Genomic DNA, 26,717 nt, shown 5'->3' with positions numbered 1-26,717 from the left:
CAAATAAAGTCCTAAGCATACAAAAGACAATTTTGAAGTCTACAGTTGCGTCAAAAAGATCTGATACTTCTTTCTAAAATCTGTATAGTTTTGTTTGGATCATCAACATATTCAATATGCCAGTATACAGTCACCATCAGATATTTCACAGTGGCCAAGGTACTCAATAATATCTGAACATGCACTTTAACATCTTACGACAGAGGCTTGGTACAGTCAGCAGCAAAAGTTGCTAAAAGGTTTTCAAAATGATCTTGATGCGACTTTATTGTTAAGAGAATAAGAGCGTGTCAAGGTAATTTTGAACATTTCGCCCGCTTAGCAACTTCTGCTGCTGACTGTACAGATATTTATGAACACCTTGGCCGCTCTGAACCTGCTGGTGACTGAACAAATTAACTCTTTTATCTTCCTCGATTGTGTACTTACCTATTTCAATTTATCTGGCATCAAACATATGTATACCATATTGAGTGCCATTCAACAGACTTGAATCCAATTGGTATTTGATAAATTTGATTACTAGTCAAATAAATCAGTTTCTTTTTTCGAACTACTGTCAAAACGATTTTGCTACTATGGAATTTATATAGCATGTGGCGTTACAATCAAATTACCTACTCCTTATAGTTTTATACGGGTTTTAAAATAGAAATTGTGACTAAAAATAACTGCTGTTTACGTTTCTCTATTAATCTTCTGGTTTATTTCATGCATGGTGTAAAATGATTTACTTTAAATACAGTCAAATACCCTATACAGGATGGATTTTCTTATTGGGCCAGTGAGGGCAGCTACCAGATCACGTACTGCTACGTCAAAATGGTCTTAGAAGACCTTCCCTTGATTAAAAATTTTGGAAAAAACATACAGGGTGCGAGAAAAAGGTCATTTTCGACTTTTTTTTTATGCCAATCAATCCCATCCCATTACTATCCAGGATCAAAAGCTTGTATGGGACCAAAAAAAATGAACAGCTAGAAAAGCCACAAATTGAGGAAAACTTCTTCCATGCAATTTGTATGAAAATGATAACTTTTATTTTTCACATGCTATTTTTTTATGCCAATCGATTCCATTCCTATCCAGTATAGTTTCCTAGGGGTCAACATAACATAGGGGTAATGTGCTAAAAACCACAAATTAAAGAAAACTTTTTCCATACATTTACTATGGAGATAAAGTGAAATTTTATTCACATTTCATCTTCTCTTCTTTGTTTTCTAATAAGGTTTTCGCGTAGCAGCACGGGATCTGGTAGCTGCCCTCACTGACCCAATACGAAAATCCAATCTGTATAATCACAGTACTATGACTAAGAAAGATACAAGCTGAACAAGTGCTATTTTATGACAATAAGTAGCCTTCAAACTGGTTTAAAGTGGCAGAGGGCTGTAGTTACATCTTTTTCTTTTGACACAGACATAAAAGAGAAATGATAATATGGAATATGATAAACATTTATCACTTGGTGCAACTCACAATACCATTTCTATAAAAACATCATTAAAGGAAACTTGTACATACCAAAATTAGGTCAACAATTCTTGTCTTGTAATAGCAGTTGACTAAAAAATTTATTGATTGTGTATTCCCATAATAGCAGCAGAGAAATTTTGCTTTTAAAAGTGAATACCTACATACTTTTTATATTTAAATCCATATGATTCCAGACGAAATGGAAAACCCACTTAATGAGAAAGCTGTTTCCTGACATTTCTACTTTTAAGATGAATAGTAGATAACTGCTTCTTTATGCAAACACAGTCCTAATTTTCCTATCTGGATATTGACACTATGAGGTTTTTTTTACATAATTTGATGTATAAACCATAGTTTTATGTACCATAATTATATGTACTACATCAAATTACTAAATTTGATGGAAGCAAAAAACAAATTCCATACACTTTTTTTGTTACTATAAGTACTGCCTTTTTATGTTGTAAACCCTACTAAGTTTCTTATAACAAAACCAGATTAGTAAGGTTTTTAGACATAAGATGGCAGAAAAACAGTTTGCTGTGAATTTGTTAAGGTATTGTCGATTGTTGTATTAGTGGTACAATTTATTTATGGACATAATATCAATTGATCACATATTGGATGAAATATTAAAAAAATATTCAATATTTTAAAATATTTAATCCCAATATTGGATCAAATATTTTAAAATTCAGAATTATTATAATTTCACTTGCTTTCCTAATTATTTCTATGATTCATTTACTACGTAAACTCACATTTTGTTGCACTTTTTAACCAAAATATTAATTAATGTACGCAGCAACAGCATACAAGCTTTTGATCACATATAAACTATCAAATTCACAAATTAAATAATTTTGTATATATATTTATCCTTTTAACAAATGGGTAACTATTTACTTAATCATTATTTCGTATTTTTAGACAGAAAGTCACATTTAGTGCAAGAACCTTGTTTTATAATGTTTCAAGATTTTTGTAACTTTGTCTATAATATCTTACCTAACATGTGTATATTTTAAAGTAGCTGCCTATATTACCTAAGTATTTATCTCATTATTAACATAATAACTCCTTTTTAATGTATTATGTATATAATATTTTATTTTAACAATTGTAGTTCATCTATTTTGTTGTTACTAATATTATTGTAAACCACCTTCAGGTAGCTTGGAAAAGGCGAAAGAGGTAGAAGACAAAATCAGACAACAATATGCAGAATCACAACATAGAGAGAAAGTGCTTGTTAGGAGGCTTGCTGCTAAAGAGCAAGAGATCCAAGATTATGTTGTAAGTGGTCCTCTTTCATATGCCTATAGCATAACAATAGGTTCATTAGAGTTAAGAAAAAAATGGATTACTTTAGTCCTATTGGATTACCCTATTTCACTCAACCGCTTGCAATATACAGGGTGAAATTTTTATCACCAGCCATAGAAATCAGCGGCACCTCATCAGCCGGAATGTATGTATGAAACAGCCAAATATGTTTTCGCGATTTCGGCATTGGTCCCATAATAAAAGTTATTCAGTATGACCTATAATGTCTCTACGCAGAGTAAGGCTGGTGATTAAAATTTCACCCTGTAGGTACATATTAGAACACTGTGTTTAATTTTAAACTACGTATCTTTCAGTCCCAAACTATGTAGGAGTAATTAATTACGTTGGATGTTTGATAGAAGTAAAAATTTTTGGGATACCTATCCCATCTAACCATCTGTTCTTATTCACATTCTGACCGTCGCTACTATAAAGTTTTTGTTCATTTTATACTGTAACTTGTCGGCTATAGCTGACTGTGGCGGCCAGTTTTAAACCTCATAATCCAGTTTGCCAGAGACGATGCGACCTAAATGATGGGAGTGACATCCCCATATCGACCCGGCTATGTCTTATCTGCTCTTATCGCATACGCATCCTCATTGCTGTAACAATAATTCCGAATGCATAGTCATTTACCTCCCCAGGTTAACAAAACATCTCTATTATCTCAAACAAATATTTATATTAAATTTTCAGAGTCAAATTACTGAGCTCAAATCATCACATGCAAGTCTGAACGGGCGACCGACACTACTGGATCCGGCCGTCAACGTACTTATCTTAAGGTTAAAACAAGAATTAACGTCGACGAAGACTCGACTAGAAGAGACACAGAATGAATTATCAGCGTGGAAGTTCACGCCAGACTCGAATACAGGGAAGAAGCTGATGGCAAAGTGTAGGCTTCTACATCAGGAGAACGAAGACTTGGGCCGCATGACGTCGAGCGGTCGAATAGCGAAGCTGGAGGGCGATCTGGCGTTGCAAAAAAGCTTTAGTGAAGAAGTAAAAAAGTCACAATCAGGTAAGAAATCTATTAAAAATCCCAGCGAGACAAATCTCCTATCATTAAGATGTAAACTAATGGGGCATTCCACGAGAATGTCCCTTACGAAATGCTTTTGCCTTGTATGGCAGCTAATTTAATCAAATCCGTAAAGCTCGAGAATATACTGCCAATTTGTTAGCAAAGTCATGAAATATTACCAGACCCAATATCATTTTCACAGCCTTTTCAGAACTATTAGAAGAACGGCGTTTCGTAAGGTACATTCTCGTGGAATGCACCTAATAACGGTCAAAACTCGCAAAAGCTTCAGCACGAAACGCTCAGAGGCACGAAATAAATATGACAACGGACCACTTTAATTTTCAGAACTGGACGATTTTATACAAGAGCTTGACGAGGACGTGGAGGGCATGCAGAGCACGGTCCTGTACCTGCAGCAGGAGCTGCGGGCGGCGCGGGGCGGTGGGGGTGGGGGTGGGGTGGGCGCGGTGAACGGCGCGCGCGCGTCGCCCGACAAGCGCGCCTACAGCCCGCGCAGCGACGCCGGCGCGGGCGCACCCGCCGGCAAGCGCCGCCGCGCCTCCGTGCTGTCCCTGGACTACAACGAGGACGAGGAGCCGCTAGTGCCCAACGGCGACGCCGACTAGCCCCGACCCAGACGGCCGCTCCGAGCGCGACACCCCCGGCGCGCCGAGTGACTCATCCGCTAGTGTGTATGTACTCTTAGAAGACATGTTAGACGATTTTTGTGTCGTTCCCGTTGACTAATCGGTGATCCTGTGTCTAAAAACGTTTGGTACTTTTGCGTTTTAGCACCGTGGACCGCGTGACCGTACATAGTGAGTCGGTTTTTGACATAGTTTTATACTTGTAATTAATTTTAAACGGACTCGGTTGACAATTTTATAATTTATTTATGATAAGTGCATCGATTGTGATATGTATTAGATTGCAATAATGTGTGAGCGATACCGATTGATATGTGTTGCTGAATTTAGTTTCGAGGTGGCGTTTATTTTATCAATGTGCCCGTATTGATCGGTTATGATATGAGACCGTTGAAACCGTCAGCAATAATGATGAACACCAAGCCTAATGTTGTATGATAACCACGTTTTTATAAAATTTGTGAATTTCTACATAGTATATTTATATTTTCAAATTACAATGAATGTATATAGAGCTATGTTAATAAACATGTATTACTGGCATCAGTTTCCTTTGTTTTATTTTCAAAAACGTAAATTATTAGGGTGTACACCGCTATTTTCTTAGATCAAGATGCCCACTTCTAATTTATATGGATTGATTGATGGGGCAAGAACCATGTCCTTAAAGCGAGTTTTTAATTGGCAGATGGTTCCAACCAACAAAGAAGAATATATAGGATAGAGGGTTACTGTCATAGTAAATTTTGTAGTTAATAAATTTACTGCCATCTATCAACACACGATTAAAACTAAAAATATCAAAAAGTTTGCATAAATGATTTTTTTATTTGTATTTAACCGTCAACGCCATCTAAACGAGAATAGGGGAGAGATTCTTGATTTCCGAGGCACGTTTTCCTTAGACTTTATTCCTCAGACGGAGTTATAAGTCTTTGCAAACAACAATAAGTATTAGTTAGATTAAATCGACGACTCACGATTAGTATTAAATTATCTGTGTGTGTTAATATTTTTTTCCCCGAACTGCAGTGGTTGTTATTATTTTCGTAAAAGTAAAGATAATTTTAAATAGAGGCGTATTGACATAGTCAATTTTGTAGTCACAGTCAATTTACTGCCATCTTTCGACAGATGATTAGAACTTTTATAAAACGCCATTTGACTTTGATCCTTATTCGTTCACTGATATGTGTTGCAAGTTGTTAAATATCAAAAAATACCGCAATCTATTCGAGTATAAGCCAAAACAAAGAGAATCAAACTATCTATTCTCTTTGGCCAAAGGTGGTGTCATCTGTTCGAGCGATGGCGCCATAGCTTTGGTCTCTTCTCGGGTAGATGGCGATACTTTTTGATATTTAACAAATTTAACACATATCTGTGAAAGAATAAGGATCAAAGTCAAATGGCGTTCTAAAAGTTTTAGTCATACATGATATTCTCTTTGGTAAAAGCAATGAGGATATAATAAGATAGAGCGGTACTGTCATAGTAAATTTTGTAACCCCAGTAAATTCACTGCCATCTATCGACATACTTTAAAACTAAAAATGAAGATTTATAAATATACGTTAAAATGTATTTCAATATGGATAAATAATTTTTTTATTTGCATTAATTATTTTTATATGATTTTGACCCATGTTCTTTCACTGGTATGCGTTAAAATTATAAATAACAAACGAAACAGTCAACGCCCTCTATACGAGAGTAGGCCAAAACTAGTGGCGCCATCTGATCGAGAATCAAATTTTCGTGATTTTCGAGGCACGTTTTTTCCTTAGACTGTATCCATCTATTACGGAGTTATATCTATCTTTGGTAAAAGTAAATAAAACGCGATGCATAATGAAATATCACTATTTATTTTAATATTCTATACTAGAAGGCACCACAATACATAAGGCGACATCGGTGGCATCATAAAGCATCACTCACAAAAATAATTATCTGACTAGACATAATCTACTTAGGAACCTCGCTAAACAGTCATTAAATTCTAATTTGTGCTTATAGGATATTAGTATTACTAAAACCTTCGTTGACACAATTTAAATGACCATAATTGAAAACCTTATTTCAACAGGATCAGTTAGCAGATCACCAACTACAGTTAACAGGCTGATCAACGTCACGCAGCAGATCTGATGAAACTTCCCATACAATAAAATTTAGCGAATCTTTAACGGTGACATACGGTTTGGTGCAACCGACCCTTAGTACAGTCAATTAACTCTGAACGCCAAGAACCCTTAACGGCGTCGTAAGAAGTCGTGCCCGTGGCGCCAATAACGCTTTTAACTGCTATGGCGTTCCTTGTCAAAGTAACCTTCAACGTTTCCAGTACGGCAAGAGTCCCGGGCAAGCTCGGCCGAATTTCACCTTCCCATACAAACGAAGTTTCGTTCTCATTTTAAAACTACGAGTTGGATTGTAATGAAACTTTGCATATACAATGACATAAGGTATATCTAGTCCTGTAATTAGTTTATATATAGCTCTAGTACATAAAGCAAACGAAATAGAGCAAAAAAAAACAAGTTTTGTATGAAAAACTTAAATTCGCTGTATTTTATTTTACTATTGTATCTAAACCTACATAAACTAATTAAAGACCTAGATACATATACCTTATCTTATTGTACGAGTACGTAGAAAGTTTCAGAGCAATCTAGCTAGTCGGTTTAAAATGAGAGCGTAACTACGTTTGTATGGAGAACCGAGCTTGCCGGGGACTTAAATTTGCTAGCTTATGCCAGAGATTTTGGCGTGTGCATGACTTTCTTAGGTTTGACACACAAGGTTAAATATCGACGTAGACAAAGTGCCAAAAATATGTACACACTACCTTAACTTATGGGCAATAAGGTCATGTATAGACATTGTTGGCACTTTGTCCGTGTCGATATTTAATAACATGATTGTACCTACGAAAGTGGTTATACTCATTATTGTAGATAGTGTCACATTAACCCCTTGAGTCCTAGGATTCTACACTTGCCAGGCGAAACACGACCTTGAAGTTTTAAATGTAAAATATAATTAAGATTCACAATGCATAGACAATGTATTTTAAATTATATTTAACCTCGTAAGGCCCAATGTGCATTACAATGTACACACTGTTTCAATCTAATTTGAACCTTACACTAACTGAATTAAGTAGCATTTCTTTTGTTTCAATGTTTTCTAAAACAAACGAAAGTCACCCTAATCTTCTATACAACACGGTTCAAATTAAAAATAGGGAAACTTTGTATGGTGGGCCTTACGAGGATAAATCAACTACTCATACATTCCATAATTCTTCTTTATTTTGTATGATTTGCCCTCCAAAACATTGACAATGGTCCCAAGCTATTAATAAGTATAATCAATAATTTAATTCTAGCTTAATAATGTAAATTAACGTAGGGCAAAGGCACGAGCACTTGTGCTAAGAATAAAATGTATAAACACTAATCAAAAGCAGTATCAAAAGTAACACAACACGAAAAGTACGTATTTACATTGTTTCAATCCTTTAAACGCCAACGAGCTTACAGTGAAAACTACCACAAATCGGCAAGTATATCTAGTTCTTATCGGGTCAGTGAGGGCAGCTACTAGATCAGATTCAGATTGGCGATTGGTAATTTTTGAAAAACTTTTTTTTTTTATGCCAATCGATCCCATTCCTATATAGGATCAAAAGCTTGTATATGGCACCAAAAAAAAATTCCGGCTAGAAAGTTTTCTTCGATTTGTGGCTTAAATCGAGGAAAACTTTTCCCATACAATGTGTATGAAAATGAATACTTTTATTTTTCACATGCTATTTTTTATGCCAATATTGCCAATCGATTCCATTTCCTATCCAGTATCAATAGTTTCCTATGGTCAACTTAAGGTAATGTACTAAAAAGCAACAAATTAAAGAAGACTTTTTCCATTTACTATGGCGAAAACATGAAATTTTATTCACATTTTTCTATCTCGCCAATCAGTCCTGTTACGTTTAATGATCGTAATACTGCATGAAAATTACAGTAACAACATTCAAAATATCAGAAAAATGTGAATACAATTTTACTTTTTCTCCATATTTACTATGGAAAAAGTCCTTCCGAGTCCGACACGGTTCACGAATGACGCACCGCACACATTAAAAGTCAACTTTTGACAGCCTACCGGATAATGTACGGAGCCGTATAGCGACATCTAGTAATCTCTCTGCTTTGCCCTAAGGTTGACTGGTAGAGAATGCTTTTGGCATTAAGTCCACCTTTTGTACGATAAGTATTTCTTTTGTGCAATAAAGATTAAATAAATAAATAAATCTACCGCTGACAGGCATCACAGGCCTCTTCTATCATTACTTTCTGTTTAAAATTATAATCTAAATCAACGGCCAGCATCTTTTCTGTTTCTAAAATTAGGGTTGTCACCGCCCGCATGGACGTCATACTCTTTAGAGCTGGCTTGGTACTTCACGAGCTTGTCGTCGGCAGCCCTCACACGCTCTTGGAGTATTTCCACGGTCCTGGTTAGAAGCTTGATTTCTTCCTGCAGAGGATAGACTTGCATGTTTATCTGCATCAGCTCCTTTTCGTGGGCCAGTTGAAGTGTGTGGAGCTACGAAAAATATAATTACATATTAATTTCGATATTAAGAGGTGATAGGGCTTCCGCCTGTCACCATTAGATAAGGTCAATGAGGGCTACCGCGTTTAATTACGCCGCTAGTGTAGATAGAAGTCTTTAAAAATGTCAAATGCATAGAAGTTTTGGGGTTTTCAAGCTTTTTATCGGGAATTTTCACTCCATTCATAGTTGTGGTAAATCTTTGTCCATCTTTGATTAATCATAGTAAACAATAAATGTTAGTGGTTTAAAAAAAGTGCCAACTAAAATATATGCAAAATTAAACAGGTTAAAAAAATGGTACATTTAGACGTTAAAATACCTTTTTGTATATTAGAACGTATTGATTTTATAAAAATAAGCATAGAAGAATTTTGAGATTTGTTTTTCTGGACCTACATCTACAGTGGCGCCAACTGGTGAGCACAAAGATTATCAATAATTATTAATACTTTATTTAAGATATTTATCAGTATATTTATTAAATATCTTAAATAAACTATTAAAAGTTGGGGCATTTTCTATGAAAAGGGACCTTATTGTCGATAGCGCTTACGCCGCACAGCATCGAGCAGCATTGTATTTATATCGGAGCATCATTAATAATGGCGTAAGCGCCATCGACAATAAGGTCCCTTTTTATAGAAAATGCCACAGTTATTCTAACTTAGAATATTAAAAAACTATGATTTAATTGAAATTTTCTTGATGCGAACAATTACCCCACATGCGTACTTTTACCCAATAGCTTGCGGAATCTTACCCGCACGGTGGAGTAGTGTGCCAACCCTTGCATTTCATTAAAATTACACCACTGATAACGGGGTCTGGCTGATGAATTAATGACGTTTAATCATTAAGGCAATTAAGTTTAATCATTGCTACCTAAACTAAATAAACTGCGACTTAATGTGCCTGGGCCTAAGATCTTAATGGATTAAGGAAAGGGATACTTCTGTGGCCCTAGTGAATAAGGTTACAAGTCTCGGGCTGAGCAGGTGTAAAAGAGTGTAAGTTCCACGTAACACTTATGCCCTTTTACACCTGAGCTGCGCGAGACTTGTACCCTTTATTAATAGGGCCACAGCATGGGCGTAGCCCGCATTTTTTAAGGGGTGGGGCAGAAGTACAGGGGAAACTGGATATATGGTAACAGGGTACGGTAGAAACAGCTCGAATATTTTCGAAACTATCTACAGGAGAGTGAAGGTTAGGGGAGAGAGGAGCGGTGCCTAGCCATAAATATGATTGTGGGCAATGCTGCGCTCTCAGTTTGGTAAATACGTGTGCAGATGGGCACATTGTATTTTTTGCGTCAAATATAGGTTTTTTGGTCAATTTATTTTCAAAATATTTTAATTATTCATATTACGATTCAAAGTTTTTTTTCGATTCGATACTTTTACGGAGTATTTCAATTATTAGTTTGAGTGTACGTAGGCTGTTTTGTTTCGAACCCTGGTTTATTTTTATTGGTAACCAGGGGTTGTGAGTGCAGTAGTAACAGAAATATAAAATTTTCCTTAATACCTTGTAGTTGGGAGAATAGCAAATTTAATAATTAATAGGTACTAACAAGGAAGAAAAAAAGTCTTTGTAAATAATCTATCTTAAGGCCTGTCCAGAGGGAGACAATTTTTCGCCAATCTGATTAAATTGTCCGTTGAAATCCCCTGATTTCTGAACGAAGTTTAGGCCAGTCCAGGCGGGCGCAACTTTTCGCCGATTAAATTGTCTGACCAAATCAGGTGGTGCTGACGCAAACGCCAATTTGGCTCGCCGAAGTCGACAGCCGATTATGACCGATATTACCGATGAAATGGGGTGCGGACGCAGGAATACCAATTTGTGACGCTAGTATTCGCGTTAGGGGGCATTTTTTAATTATTTAAATATTTTTTTATTTTTTAAATATTTCAGCGCTCTAAATTGAACAAATTACCCCAAACGCGAATACTAGCGTCACAAATTGGTATTCTTGCGTATGCACCTCAATTTTATCAGCAATATCGGTCATAATCAGTGGTCGAAATCGGCGAGCCATATTGGCGTTTGCGTTCGCACCACCTGATTTGGTCAGACAATTTAATCAGATTGGCGAAAAATTGCGCCCGGCCGGACTGGCCTTAACTTAACTTCGTTCAGAAATCGCAAATAACTAGACACGATCTCTGTGCATGCGCGCTCGATTCGCGAAGTAATTTTTATCTTACCTAAATTAGTATTTAATTTTGTTATTACATTAATTGTGTCTAAAAATTCTTAGATTCTGGTCAGAGACCAGAAGCGGTCAGAGATCAGGGTGGGGCAACTGCCCCACCGTGGCTACGCCCATGGGCCACAGATTTATACTTATATTTCTAGCATACCTATAGGCCCGCAAGTCCTTATACTAACAGGGGCGCCTATAGTAGTAGAATAATACATAACGGACGGGAACGTGTGATGGCAGGTGTTACCTGATAACTATTTACTTACCTTCTTTTCCTTATTGTGTTTAGAATACCTTATAAACATATATGCATGCAGTTTGAGCGAAGTGATGCATTTGCACCACGCATAAACTTTTATAAGTTTTTGTGGCGCATCTTAGCTTTAAGTTCTTTGTATTATGTTTTGTGATATAAATAAAAAAATAAAAACAAAGTAATTCCTTATATCATAGAATAAATAATAGTACTAGGTACAGAAGATTCACTCTCTAACAAAACGCGTCTATTAAGACAGATATGACCGCCAGGTGGCGCAAGCGCGAACAGGGTCCGTTCCGTAGCGGTGCGCAGCAATTACTATGGCTAGACCCCAGAATTGGGGGCGGCCGCATGTACTTGTAGCGGCACGACGAAATCGCGGAGTGAGTCAAGCCTGCCTATAATCTATATATGGACGCAGTAGGGCCTGATAACCATTTGTACTTACATCCTGAATCCTTTTCTTCTTAAGCAGTATGAACTCCTCATTGGTCCGTTTGAGCGAGTCAAGCAAGCTGCTTCTTTCTTGCATCAGTACTTCTTGATGCTTCTTACTCTCTGACAATTCGGCTTCCATCTCTGAGGTCACTTTGACTAGAATGTTCTCGGCTGATTTGGCGTTTGGTCTATAGCCTGGTTTCTTTTGGGGATTTAAATGGAGCAGCACTGGAATAAAGTTGTTCCTATTATATTTTCCTACGCATCTAGTGTAGGTTAAAAGGACATTGGTGTATGTTATGTAGGTAGGTGTACTATTTTAGCTATAAGTAATGTTAATGTATGTTCATCTAGTGGTGAATATGAAAAATCAGGGGCTGGCAAATTGACCGTGTTTCCTGACTTACTCGACAAATTACACCATGAATGAGGCAGGTTACATGTTTACCTACTCTACTTGTTTTCGGGAGCGAATCCACTAGCACAAATACAAGTGAAAATAAAACTAAAACTACGTAAGTATATTATAAAAGTACTGGGGATCTAGCCAAGATAACAATCGTACATATATTATTGATAAACGCAAAAAGTATAAATGTATAAATATGACTGATGCTGCGAAAAGTCACGTGATTATTTCCATACGTTATTTATGTTTCAATTGGATTCTCTATCAACGATTGTCATTTTGGCTGGGCCTCCTGATACGATTATGCGGTCCGTCCACATACCTTCTTTTTCCTTATGCAGACTACGTAAATTTTTCCTCAGTTCTTCAGTTTCTCGATTAATTTTGGCAATAGTCCGTTGTTTCGCTGTCAGTTCCGCCTGCAGACCCTTTATAGTGGCACAAAGATAACTGTCTTCCTTCAGTTTGTTTATAAGAAGCGCCGAATTTTGCGTCATCCTGCTCACGGCCACGGCAGAAGACGCCCTGTCAAGTTTAAGAACCGTCTGCGTATTTACAGAATGCTGACCCCTTGGTACAGTTTGGGAAGCTGTATCCACCAAATTAAGCTTATTTAATTTATTTTTCAATTCAGTGTTCACTTTTCGATCTTCCATTAACTGACGTTCTACGTCTATTATGTGGTTCTCATACTTTTGTTTCATGTCACCAAACTTTTCTTGGAGGGTCAGCAGAATTCCCTGGAAATGGGTTTCTTTGTCTTTTAGTTCTTGTTCCAAACGCGCGATACGTTCTTCCAATAACTTTTTCTTATTGCCCTCAACAGTAGACGATTTCGCAGCAACTGAAATTTGTGATAACGATTTAACCTGACGCTTACCGTGAAAATAGTAAATTAAACTTTCGTTATCTGAATTTCTATCACTCTTGCATATTCGACTGATAAAGAGGCACATAAGGAAATCTTGATTTTCGAAAAACCCTCTCTCTAAAAGTTTAAAAACCTCTGTAACTGACTGAAAGGGAAATAACACAGACCAAATCCCTTTCAGGTGAAACCGACATGCCAATTTAGTAAATGAAATGACACTATTTGATACTAACCTATTAACGCTGAAACAGAGTCCGGATGTTTCCTCCTTAATATCATCTCCATTTCCTTGACTTGCCTCTGCAAATCTTGAGTGATAGCAGAGTCCTTATCGCGTTGTATCGCTAAATTCTTCCTTTCGTTACGTTCCTTCTGCAGTTCCGCCATTAATTTGCTCTCATTTTGTCTCACCGCTTTTAATTCGGCGTTTCTATTTTCATATTCTTTTCCTATGCGTCCGATAAACTTTTCGCATTCTACCAATTTGAGATCAGCAACATGTTTCTCTTCGTTGACTTTTTCTAATTGCTTTCTCAAAACTTTATTATCATCTGTTAATTGTACGTTGGCAAGCTCTAGACTTTTGGCTCTTTCGTTGGTGTCTTTAAGTTCTTCAATCAAAGGCTCGTGTTTGCAAGTTAAGGCACGTTTTGGTGAATTTGTGACAAACCTGGCGACTTTCGCGGACTCTCTTTTCTTGGAATCGATAACACCGGCTGAATAAGGCCTCGCTTTGGGTTTTCGTCGTGTTTCGTTTTCTTTACTACTCTGCTTAATCACCTGAAAATGTAAGGTAACCACAATGACTACGAGTTATGAATTGTAAATAGGTACCTAGTCGCCAACAGATATACCTATCGGAGCCAGGTATCTTGGGTGCTCAAAAATATCTGTATATCATGCACTTTGAAGTCTTGATAATACAGGCTTTGTTCAGATATTTGTGTTCATTTTGGCCGCTCCAATATATCTGATGGTGACTGATGTACATGTACTTACCTACACCAATTGATGTTTGGTTCCTACTGAGAAAAGTAAAGGTTTTCCGACTGAAACCTTTGCGATAAGTATAAGTAAAAGAAGTCGTTTGTTTTTTCTGACTGTACTCTAATTATGTTAAATACAATTCGGTAAATTCTTTTCATTACTGGATGACAAATAAAATAATGTTGTATTGCACACGTAACCACAAACTCACGTAAAGTGACCTATTCCTGCCCTTACATATCCTTATGTACCTATATACCAATATTACCACCACCTTTCACCTAACAGGTAAGGTAAATCGACGTGTAAAGAAATCCCATTTGGAATAAATCGATCGATGAATCAATATAATCAATTATTTACCTGTACGAATATAAACTAAAAAACCGGCCAAGTGCGAGTCGGACTTGCGCACGAAGGGTTCCGTACCATTACGCAAAAAATGGCAAAAAAATCACGTTTGTTGTATGGGAGCCACACTTAAATATTTATTTTATTCTGTTTTTAGTATTTGTTGTTATAGCGGCAACAGAAATACATCATATGTGAAAATTTCAACTGTCTAGCTATCACGGTTCATGAGATACAGCCTGGTGACAGAAGGACAGACAGACGAACGGACAGCGCAGTCATAGTGATAGGGTCCCGTTTTTACCTTTTGGGTACGGAACCCTAAAAAGTAAGTTAAACATTTGAAACCTAGGTAACATTATTTTACCGTATCATGAACTTTATTTAGAGCAAAACACTTTTTCTACCAAGTTTCTTCTAATATTAAAAAATACGAAAAAGAAGATAAACCCGTTCGAGAGGAAGATTGTCAACAGTGTTAAATAACTGCAACTGGAGGCAATGACCGAGCGGGGACCTCATTATGTTGTCATTCTGGTTCCGAAATCCGAAATCGGAAAACACTTCGATATCGGGTAAAACATTACAAGAAAATTCAAGTGTAACAAAACTAGGTACTATTTAATATTTAAAGACCGATTTACATTTGTATAACTAGCATGCCTAAATATTAAGAAAACAAAATGCCTAACCTAATTTTATGTTAGGTAATTTCCAGGCCGTAGTTAGTCGTACAAGGAAGCCGAATGGCCCAATGGGCCGTCGCCCACGGCCTCGCGCCCCAAGGGGGGACTTGTGCGAGGCCCCTTCAAGCACAGTGAAAGAAAAGGGCCTCGCAGGTGCGATTTCGCCCACGGCTAGATTAGTTCACGCTACGCCACTGTACCTAAGATTCAGTTAGTAGGAGAAAACATTCTTGAAAGGCAACAAAGGAGTACCTGCACTAATAAATATATGGCGATATCTTATCCACTGAAATGTCCGCGTTTCTAACATACCTGATCCAGTACCCTTTTAGATAACTTAAAGATCACTACGTAGGTACCTATCTATAAATTGGGTAAAAAATTCCACTGAACTGTGGAAAAATCGACACAGATATTCAAACTTATAAATATAATTATATTAGGCATCTTGAAGTTGGCAAGTCTGTGGGAATTGCCAATTTAGGCCTTGCCATTGAGCTTCTGCATCTACATTTTAGCATCTAAATTATAAACTAAAAGTTACATGTAGAAGCACTAGAAAATCTACTCCCAAATACCTATACTATATACATACGCTGAATAACAATGATCCCGAAACCACTTGATATTGAAAAGCCTCCCAAGTTCGCTGCGCCGGCGCAAGCGGTCACTGCCAAAAGCCAGTACTGTCAGTAGCCATGGAGTCGTGGAGCGTGCTGGTTGTGCTCTTGGCGGCCTCCGGGGTGCTGGGCACTCCGTTTATCAACAAACTTGCTCCGGGACAAGGTAATATATTTTATTCATAAAACGGGTCAATAACTGTTTATGATAATTTCATCTGTGTATTCTGAACTTAGCAATAAAGCACTTAATCGTTTAATAACGGTATTAATTAATAATTATTCGGTAGAAGATTTAAAGTATTTACATTTAAATCGAATATTTTTTTGTGATTTTAGCCCTCATCTTCATTAACTAAAGATCCACAGCCGGGCCATAACCATATCCAAAAAATATTTAATTAATATGTTTAGCCTAGTTATTTTCATTGTTCACAATAAACAACTTACGTAGTATTATAAGATTCGTAACAATCGTAACGGCAATAATTAATAACTCTACACAAACAAATAAATATCAACATACACAATCGCTATCAAAGGAAAGCTTTTGTAGAATACATAATAATACATAAATTTAGTTATTCCTAACTTAGACACCATGCTCCAATACATTCTTTGGGCAATTAAATTCTCATTTGTTTATCATCCTTTTTAGGGTTCCGTACCTAAAGAGTAAAAACGGGACCCTATTACTAAAACTTCGCTGTCTGTCTGTATGTCCGTCTGTCACCAGTCTGTATCTTCATATTCATGAACCGTGATAGCTAGACAGTTGAAATTTTCACAGATGATGTATTTCTGTTGCCACTATAACAACAAATATTAAAAACAGAATAAAATAAATATTCAGATGGGGCTCCCATACAATAAACGTGTTTTTTAGGGTTCCGTACCCAAAGGGTAAAAACGGGACCCTATTACTAAGACTTCACTGTCCGTCTGTCCGTCCGTCTGTCTGTCTGTCACCAGGCAGGTGTTCGTGCGCGAGTCCGACTCGCACTTGGCCGGTTTTTTTTTTGCCGTTTTTTGCGTAATGGTACGGAACCCTTCGTGCGCGAGAACGACTCCCACTTGGCCGGTTTTTAGCTTTAATGCTCTACAAGTCTACATGTCTTAACATCTCTTAACAAAGCTTTACCTACCTATAAAAATATTGGTTAATCCGCTATATTCGAATGGGCTAGCTATTTTATCAAGCTTAAAAACCAGCCAACTGCGAGTCGGACTCGCGCACGAAAGATTCCGTACCATTACACAAAAAACGACAAAAAAATCACGTTTGTTGTATGGGAGCCCCACTTAAATATTTATTTTATTCGGTTTTTAGTATTTGTTGTTATAGCGGCAACAGAAATACATCATCTGTGAAAATTAATTCTAGCCCCTCAATAAATCAAAGGTAAAAGTGGCTGCCGGCGCCGGCTCGAATATCAATGTTGTTCTGTGATACGGTATCAATTGCGAGCGCCCGTGGCCGGCATACTAATTAACACCACTAGTACAATATTCAAATGTATCCTTTACCTGTGACATGTTTAATGACTTTCTCCGTGCTTTTCCACAATAGACTACCTCATATAGACACCGCGTTAGGTTTAGGCCAAAGTCATTCACCTTGGAACGCGGGAACCACACATTTACTAGACAGGCTACGCCAGTCGCCAGGAACCAGCTAGCTACGACTCGAGTGTACAACTGTAGTGAACCTCTACGCGTAAAAGCACTCTTTAATTGCTTTATAAAAAGAGATATAGATGTCTATAGTATATTAAATACGTGAAACAATTACCTGCATAAACGCGCTGGAATTCTCCATTAGCTAATAATCGTTTGTCTTAAATCTGTCATTTTGACTTATGTGTAAGTGTAAGAAAGGGACAACAAATAACTAATTGCGGCAAATACTTTTGGTAGCGAACAGTAGATATATTATATCTCTATTGGCTGTTAATGTTGACTGCATCTTCTCAGTTGCATTCTACACTTCATTTATATATTTCACCATCCGCTTACGCCAAAAAACTAAAACCACTTACATGTATATTTTAAATGTATCTATTACCATGTGTTGATGAATAAACTATTATCTATCTATCTGTCTATCATGCTTTTTCTGATTTTTAGGGTTTCGTACCCAAAGGGTAAAGACGGGACCCTATTACTAAGACTCCACTGTCCGTCTGTCTGTCACCAGGCTGTATCTCATGAACCGTGATAGCTAGACAGTTGAAATTTTCACAGATGATGTATTTCTGTTGTCGCTATAACAAAAAAATACTAAAAACAATAGATAATGGTACGGAGCCCTTTGTGCGCGAATCCGACTCGCACTTGGCCGGTTTTTAATTTACATGCGTAATAATACATGAACGTAGTCAAAACTATGTATAATGAAAGGCCGCGCTCTCTTCTCACATTAAATACGTTTACCGCTCGGTAATAAAATAATGCACGGTGAGCGCGAGTCTTATAAATATGCAACATCGAAGGCGAGAGATCTGTGCTTTTCCACCGGCCACCCGATCTTGTCCTAACGGTGAGGTAAAACTTGATTTTGTTACAACTACCGGAATTGGTTTAGATTTCGCTCACGTACCAAGGCAAGTCCAGAATCACTGAACTCGGCCGGAGTTTTAATGTGTTTACCTTAGTTCCTTCCGGGTGTTGGAGTCAAAGATAATACAATCTAAATTGACATAGGTCTTGCAGGTTTTATTTCACAGTCGTTGAATAACTTAAAAAAAATATATTAAGAAAATGGGTATTTGTAATTGATTGTAGAATCAAAGTAGAATATTATAATTTATAACTATTAGGGTTTATGTTGGGAGGGAATAGAGGCTGAATAAACTAGACTATATAATAGCTGCGTTACATAAATCTAACAACTCTTTCCGGTAGAGTAGAAGAACTATGTAGTCATGAAGGACGCCATTTAGGGAAAAGGATCCAATCCACAAAAAACTGTCAATAAAATTTGAACTTTCTGTCAAAACGAAAAGTCATTCATTTAAATGGCAAATTTTAGAGGATGGATCCTTTTCGCTAAATGGCGTTTGTTTAATATTGTTTAAATATAATTTTAACGATTTCGTATCATGAAATAAAACTATGAAAACGGATTATATCGCGTATATTGAATTTATAATACATCCCGACGTTTCGAACTCTTTACAGCGTTCGTGGTCACCCGTTGACCACGAACGCTGTAAAGAGTTCGAAACGTCGGGATGTATTATAAATTCAATATACGCGATATAATCCGTTTTCATAGTTTTATTTCATGAGTAACTATCGCGGTAACCGAAGACGATTTCGTATCAATTATTATAATTTAACTAACGGTTGCGTTTGTGTGTCAAAGCCAAAGGAGTATAATTTGAAGATAATACGTTATTTTGTTTTAATTAAACGATTGGAAGTTTAAATTTTTAATGACATTTTGTAAAAGGCGTCTGAAGATAAAAATATTTAAAAAAAAAATACAACGTATTTTTGGGCTACCCTATCGCCTACCCTACCCTACCCTATATTATTATTAGTATAAATAATGTAGTCGGTACTTCATTCTTCAATTAAGAAAGCTAAACAATTTCTTTGATTTTTAGAATTCCCGGCTAAAAACAGTGTTCGACAGCCATCTAACATAGAAGATGCTTCAATTGATCAAGCTCAACCATCTGCATCAGAATTAACAAGCACCCTTACTGACGCTGAAAGCTCCATAGTTGACAAAGTTGATGAAACACCCGTGAAACCCGAAGCTGAACCTGCGGCAGCAGAAGTATCTATTAAACCTGATTCTGTGAACCCCATAGAAGAAACACCAGAAAAATCTGACTCCAATGTCTCTGAAGCTTGTATCAAATCTGATTTAGAAAGCTTAGTCGCAACTGAACCTGCAAAAACAGAGCCACAAGAATCTGAAGCAGCACACACAGAAACAGACCATGTAGATCCGGTAATAGATGAAGAACCAGCAGTATTGATACCCAAGATAGGTGATCTTTCAAAAAAAGAGGTCAAAGTTGACTATTCCGGAGCTCAGGTGTGGAAAATCAACACAAACAGGACTGGAGTTCGTGCAGTTATAACGAGACTGAGACGTAGAAACCGTAAGTTATACATTTTTTAAGTTCGTAAGTTGAGAAGTAATTTGTGCGAATTTCAATATCAACTGTTGAGAGTTGAGAAGTTGGTTTAACGTCACGATTAAATACATTTTGCACATTAACATACATTATTTTAAGTAATGTAGGTACATAAAACAATTTGCAACAACGCAATAAATCTTTTTAATGCCCTTTTGTATAATTGCAGTGGTCTCGACATGGGGAGGCGATCACTCGTCCGCCGACATACTTGTCAGGCACGACGCTATAGAAAACGTGACGAGGATTTTCAAGCGAGAAAACATTTTGTATGACGTCATCATTGAGGATTTACAGAAAAGAATCGATGAAGAGAACCCGCCTCTTAGCCCTGAGGAGTTAGAACTTCACGATAGAAGAGGTATTAATTTTACTAACCATTGTGTAAGCATCATTTTCCATAGAAAAAGTCACGCGAAACTAAAGTTATACTTACATTACGATTTACGATACTGCAATATCATAAAATTCATTCATTGAACTTAACAGCCTTGCTTAAACATGTCATCAATTATTATGAAAGTAAAAAACCCGGGGACTTTACCCATATTGACCGAAAATTGCTTGCACTTTTCGCCGGGAATCATTACATTTGCAATATTCGACGGGTCCATATCGTTCTGTTGCAGCTAGAGCTTACACTTTTTGGCGTTACAGGGCCTCCCATCGCCGAATAGGTTTAGTGGGTGCCTACATGGGGTATAATTCTCTTAACCTACCCATGGAATATTGGCCGGAAGCCCATTGGGGTTCGTTGCTATTAGGCACACCTGCACGATTCAGCTAGCACGATCACGAGTCACATCGAGTGCTTATTTTCAAAGACTATTCGACCGTTCAGTTGCAAAAAGCAGCATTACGCTATGAAAATAAAGATGTATTTAAATACTTAACATCGGATAAGATAAATGAGATAATCACTTGATATATAGATAATAAGACTCGAGCTACTGTGTCTAAACACCTAAAAATATGGCCTGCGGTTGCATGTTCTGTTCCACTGACCCAATTGTGTCCGGCAAGTCATGACTTTGTAACTAACTGCAAGTGTGATAGAACTCGTTCGACACCTTTAAGAATATGATAAAGGATTTTGAAACTAGGTGTTTGTTTTCAGGACATCGCATGACATGGAAACAATATCACAGGCTAGAGGATATTCACGGATTTATGGAATATCTAGCTAAAACGTATCCGACTTTTATTAGTACGAAGTCAATCGGAAAATCGCATGAAGGTCGCGATTTGAAGGTATTTACACTTATTGCGTATATTAACAATAGGTGTTCGCTTAGAGCAGGGGTCGGCAACCGGCGGCCCGCGGGCGCGGCCCGCGAACCGCTCGCATGCGGCCCGCGAGCCTCCGGGTTACATCAGTCCTATACGTCACTAAAGTGATCGAGTGAAAAAGAAAAGTCTTTCATTTCAATTTAATTTTTTGGAGTTGGGTTGGGTTATCACAAGATCTACATTAAATGTGCCGATCACTCAATATGCACAGACGTGCCAATATGAGTGTCTGCCTATCGCAATGTAAGAGCGCGCGAAGCACGCTAAATGTCGGGTTTCGCCCTACCTTTAAGTGTGGAGGGCTCGCTGGATGTCGGGCTTCGCCCGACCTTTACCGCCTTTACCAACCTTTACCAGCGCTGAAACCACGCAGTAAAGGCGGGGCTTCCAGCACATTAGCTGAGACTGTCCTATTGTCACGTAGATATGTAATCTGAACTTATTTATACATAAATTGTCTAGTTTAAGTATAGTAAAAAATAATTGTAAACCCTTGTTGTGGCAATAAATGATTTATCTATCTATCTTTAAGGGCGCCCTGTATGTAAAAGCAGGCGCAGGCGCCCTGCGTGTAAAAGCGCGCATCGCTGAATGCCGGGCTTCGCCCGACTTTTAAGTGTGAGGGGCGCCGCAGGCGCCCTGTATGTAAAAGCGCGCGAAGGGCGCTGAATAACTGAGGAACGCCGCAGGCGCCCTGCATGTAGAATAACTGTGAGAGACGCCGCAGGCGCCCTGCATGTAAGCGCGCGCTGAATAACTGTGAGGGACGCCGCAGGAGCCCTGCATGTAAGACGATGAGGGGCGCCCTGTATGTAAGAACTCGCGAAGCGCGATCTGAATTTCGGCACTCTTTTGCATAAAAATGTATATTAAAAGAAGTCCTTTTTGACAAACGACAATGTAGTACCTTTTGTCTAATAAATTCACAAATTATTAACAGTGTGCGGCCCGCTGCAATTTTGCTAACCGCTATGTGGCCCTTGGCTGCTAAAAGGTTGCCGACCCCTGGCTTAGAGACTTAAATCTCGCGAGTCGGTACCTTTAAGATCTAATTGCTAAGTTAGAGGAGTCATAAAAGAGTTAGTGGAAAGTTAGATAGATGCATATTTCTACAGTGCCAGCTGATAAAAACAATAAAGAGTTGCTCAAGAATAATGAATACTGGTCAATTTTTATGGACATGTTTACACATATTCCAATCCCTGGTACGGTGACCTATACCTAAGTTCTGATTATTGATTATTTTATCTAGGTGTTAAGAATATCGGACGGCAAGCTAACAAACAAAGCGGTGTTTATCGACGGAGGCATCCACGCCCGGGAGTGGATCAGTCCGGCGACCGTCACCTACTTCATCAACCAGTTCGCTGAGAACTTCGACGAGGAGTCCGATGACATCAAAAACACAGACTGGTAAAAATTAGAATAATTTGGGCTGATACCAGACGATTTATAAACGAACACATGCAATACTCGGTCATCTTTCGCCATGTAGCTTGGAGTGTTTGCTGATTTGCGTACATTATTATACGACAGAAAGGCACGCAGGCGGGCGTTAACATAAGGCTATAGGTATTGTAACGCCTTCAAACGCTCTTAGTGTGCTCGCTTTTGTCCCTCTTACACTATATAATACTACATAATAACTACATTATTTTTTCAGGCATTTCTTGCCCGTGGTGAACCCTGATGGCTATGAGTACACGCATACAACCGACCGGCTATGGCGGAAAAACAGGAAACCGAGCAACCTGGCCAGAGTGTGCTCGGGGATAGATCTCAACAGGAACTTCGGGTACTAAATCTAATCTAAAACGTTAATGATACAGATGTTTTCGTAGAGTAATGGCAAAAATCCACTGCGATGCATGCTAATCTACATGGTTTTACTGGAAGAAGAACGTCTGCGTGGCGTCGATAACATGAGGGATCCTATCTAAACGTCCTTCATATACCGATACCGACTACAATTAAATATCTATTCTAAATTACAGATACCGATGGGGAGGCAAAGGAGCTTCCAGTAACCCTTGCAGCGAAACCTTCCGCGGCAGAAACGCTTTCTCAGAACCGGAATCTAAGGCTCTCGCTGTGAGTACCCATTCATCAACTAATCATCACCATTTCAGTCCGAACCAGACCAATGCGAAATGCGGCACTACTCCGGCCGTTAATTCTATCTCCCCCGTTACACAACTACGGTCTTAAAGTGTCGAGAGCAATTTTTTCTACGTTGTCGACATTCTACTATACAAGTACCTAGATGTGCCATGTGCCTCCCTTTTTTAAAGCTAACCGCTGACCAGAGTTCACCCCCGTAATCTGTCTATTCCTTGACAATCAAAGATATCACTAAAGATATGGGTTTTATCTTAGGCCCTGTTCTGAATTCTCATCAGACAAGGGACACAACACAAGCCAACCTTAATGTTCACTGCTTGACAAAACCCTCTCCTAAAAATTCAAAGCCGTCGTCCCCTGTTTTCATGCACCGGTTTCCTAAGATCTTTCAGCTCACATTGTTGGAAGCCTTCCTATACATTTTATCACGTGCCACCACCATTAAGAAAACAAATTACCCAAGTTTTCCTACTTGAAGTATTCGATGATCATATCTTATTTTATCTTATAAGATAGATAGGCCCTATTTATGATACTGTCATACACTGCGTACTTACAGCCCGTGAGCTGTAATGTAATTTTTTTAATTGATGCAAACCTAGAATACTTTTATCAAATTTGTGAAGTAGCACATGACTGATGACAGGTCCTCTAATATAATTTTTACCCTGGGAAGGGTTCATGTATGTATGTTTGTTGGTGTCACACATACTAAAAAACCGTATCAGGTTAACGTTTAACTCGTTATTTGATGGTATTCAGAAAAATGGTACCATTTACTTTTTTTCGAAAAAATTAACTTTTGAGTTATTTAGTCTCAGAATTACGAGTCCTATTGAATGAGACAAAGAAAAAAAGTGTCCCCAGTTTTTCATACAAATTTTGGGTGTTAGTTAATTGTAACGGTCCATACAAAATGTATGTGAAAAATAGTGAAAATGCGTTATAAGTGTCATTTTTGGGGACATTTTTTTTCTTTTTAAATCGATAGTCCTCGTGATTCTGAGTAGAAATAACCCAAAAGTTGATGGATTTTCGAAAAAAAAAATGGTACACTTTTAAGTGAAAATGCCCATTTGTAAAAATCTTGTCTTTATCAGGATTTCATTAAGAGCAGTGGTGCCAACTTCTCGGCATATCTGACATACCACAGCTACGGTCAATACTTGCTGTACCCCTGGGGCTATGACAATGTGGTGCCTCCAGACTACAAGGACCTTGATGAAGTCGGCAAAACTATTGCTAAGGTAATTAATATGGAGTAGTAAAACATATGATTATGTTGTTGTATTAGTTTAAATAGGTAAGTATACCTAAAAAATGTTTGTTTAACCTTTTGGGTGCCAAGAGCCACTAAATAGGTCGTGTGCTGTCATGCCTGCCATGCCAGCCAGATGCTGTCAAAGCAATTGTCCTGCTGACAGATAAGGTTAATATTCGTTATTCACTAGTCGAGATATTGGCGTGTAGGCCACGTCTTGACGCTCGAGAAAAAGCGTTCAAAAGGTTAAAAAACCTACTTTGATAAGTTCTTAAACTAATTTTAATTGGTTATTTCCATTTTGAATATGAAAAGTTTTTAACACTCAAAAACTTATTATATCATTCATAAAACATATTATTATATATTGTTCATACAACAATATGAGAAGTTGTAATTTTTCCATGTGGAATATTTCACAATATTAGTAACTTTTTGCTGGCACATTTTCTACTTTAGTACAATTAGTAGGTACCCAAAACATGAATATGTGAATGTTTTAGCTGTGAATGTCTGTTTTAAAAAAAAAATTTTTTTCAGGCTATTGAAGAAACCGGTGGCTCTAAATATTCAGTAGGATCATCGAGTGGCCTTCTGTATCCAGCCTCTGGGGGCTCCGATGACTGGGCTAAGGCTCAGGGCATTAAGTACAGTTACACTGTGGAACTGAGCGACACGGGGCGCTACGGCTTCATCCTGCCCACATCTTACATTGATCCCGTAGCAAAGGAGTCTTTAGCGGGACTTCGGGCACTTATGAAGATCATTCATCATGGTTGATATTGCATTTCAAAGGACTTGAAAGTCTTTTATAATAGAATAAGAATTGAACTAATATTTAAGCACAGACAAAATATGCCATAGAGAAAATAAGAAAATATTTTTTATAATAGCCAATTTTTACAAACTGGCTCATGTAAGAGATCAATCGTACAACATACTTTAGGCAATATTTAATTATTTATTTTAGATTATTAGGTATAAGTGAAAGCGTTTTTTATGAATTATTAAATAGAGACTAAAAAAAGTTATGAGTGAATAAAAAATCTTACCTTGTGCACAGGAGTTTTATTTTCAGTCTTATTATCATTATCTGCTGGTTTAGTAACTTTAATTTCTGGCACTTTATTCTTACTAGTTACTGGAGCTATGTTTAGAACAGATGCTATAGGACTACTTTTCAATAGGTTTTCTGTTTCAAATGCAATATCGTCCGCCCTCTTGAGTATCACATCAACATCGTCCGTGTCACCAGCTAGCAGACTGTTGTCGTTGCCACCAGAAATCTTGTTAATTTCAGTCAATATCATCTTGATTTCATCGTCACTGTCTTTAAACTTCTCACAAGATTGTTCATTTTGTAGAAACTCTTTGGTGGACAAACTATTGTCGTTAGAATTACTAGTGTAATCTGGGACGGAAACAGAACTTTGTGCCATTATGTCTAATTGAAACTATGAGTTGTCTTACAGAATTTTAGACAGTAATTGCTTAATAAGACCGCCACTGTTTAGGGAAATCCATAAAACAAACATCTTAAACGATTGTTGCTTAGCAACGTTTTTTTTTTTTTTCTTTTTGACACATTGATTGGTAGGTCTTTTATGGTTCAGCGATAAACGCGAAAGCGGCAAATGAAAAGTTTGTCTAAGGACTGTCTCATTTCAAACATAGACAGAGAGAATCATACTATCTTTATCTTACACTAGTACTAGCACCCAAATGAAAAGGATGAGTATAGTTTATTTTGTTCTTATTTACTGACAATTTGGTTTGATCAACTATCTCTAGCTTGCTACATATTATTAATCTGTGACTATATCTCACAATAAAACACTTTGTTTTTTTTTTATATTCGTCCTTCTGGACAGGCTAAGACATACTGCCTCTTCTTCAGTAATATTAAATTTCATAAGTCAAATACTTTGGTATTGGTTCTTT

General features: G+C 37.5%; 2 protein-coding genes across 3 annotated transcripts in view; one reads left to right on the top strand and one right to left on the bottom strand.

Annotated features, from left to right (window-relative positions):
• LOC134746560 (carboxypeptidase B-like) overlaps positions 1-25,566 on the top strand; it is a 29,686-nt gene extending 4,120 nt beyond the window's left edge. The window contains exons 3-11 of one of the 2 annotated variants that reach the window (XM_063680976.1): positions 2,654-2,778; positions 3,511-3,838; positions 4,190-4,446; positions 4,878-4,880; positions 22,647-22,807; positions 23,058-23,189; positions 23,389-23,485; positions 24,616-24,762; positions 25,317-25,566. In XM_063680976.1, the coding sequence (XP_063537046.1) occupies positions 2,654-2,778; positions 3,511-3,838; positions 4,190-4,446; positions 4,878-4,880; positions 22,647-22,807; positions 23,058-23,189; positions 23,389-23,485; positions 24,616-24,762; positions 25,317-25,556 (1,490 nt within the window). In that variant the 3' untranslated portion in view covers positions 25,557-25,566. Of the gene's footprint in view, positions 1-2,653; positions 2,779-3,510; positions 3,839-4,189; positions 4,447-4,877; positions 4,881-15,988; positions 16,117-19,561; positions 20,069-20,273; positions 20,466-21,221; positions 21,356-22,646; positions 22,808-23,057; positions 23,190-23,388; positions 23,486-24,615; positions 24,763-25,316 lie in introns of those variants that run through there. The other variant, XM_063680975.1, reaches the window with a different exon arrangement.
• On the bottom strand, positions 8,644-26,334 carry LOC134746559 (centrosomal protein of 162 kDa). The gene is made up of 5 exons (XM_063680972.1): positions 25,829-26,334; positions 13,540-14,086; positions 12,758-13,279; positions 12,037-12,254; positions 8,644-9,108 (listed from the first exon to the last, which is right to left on the bottom strand). The coding sequence occupies exons 1-5, from the start codon at positions 26,213-26,215 to the stop codon at positions 8,878-8,880; spliced, it is 1,905 nt and encodes a 634-aa protein (XP_063537042.1). The 5' UTR covers positions 26,216-26,334; the 3' UTR covers positions 8,644-8,877.
• Positions 26,335-26,717: the final 383 nt, after the last annotated feature.

Source organism: Cydia strobilella, chromosome 13, assembly GCF_947568885.1.
Source record: "Cydia strobilella chromosome 13, ilCydStro3.1, whole genome shotgun sequence".
Taxonomy (NCBI): Eukaryota; Metazoa; Arthropoda; class Insecta; order Lepidoptera; family Tortricidae; genus Cydia; species Cydia strobilella.
This window is presented reverse-complemented; position numbering and strand designations above follow the sequence as displayed.

Excerpts from the sequence above, each read along its gene's own strand:
- LOC134746559 (XM_063680972.1), bottom strand. The coding sequence starts at position 26,215 with ATGGCACAAAGTTCTGTTTCCGTCCCAGATTACACTAGTAATTCTAAC. Across the intron at positions 12,255-12,757 it reads TCTGCATAAGGAAAAAGAAG|TGCTGCTCCATTTAAATCCC; the intron begins GTATGTGGACGG and ends ACTTTATTCCAG. Across the intron at positions 9,109-12,036 it reads AGAAGAAAAGGATTCAGGAT|CTCCACACACTTCAACTGGC; the intron begins GTAAGTACAAAT and ends TATTTTTCGTAG.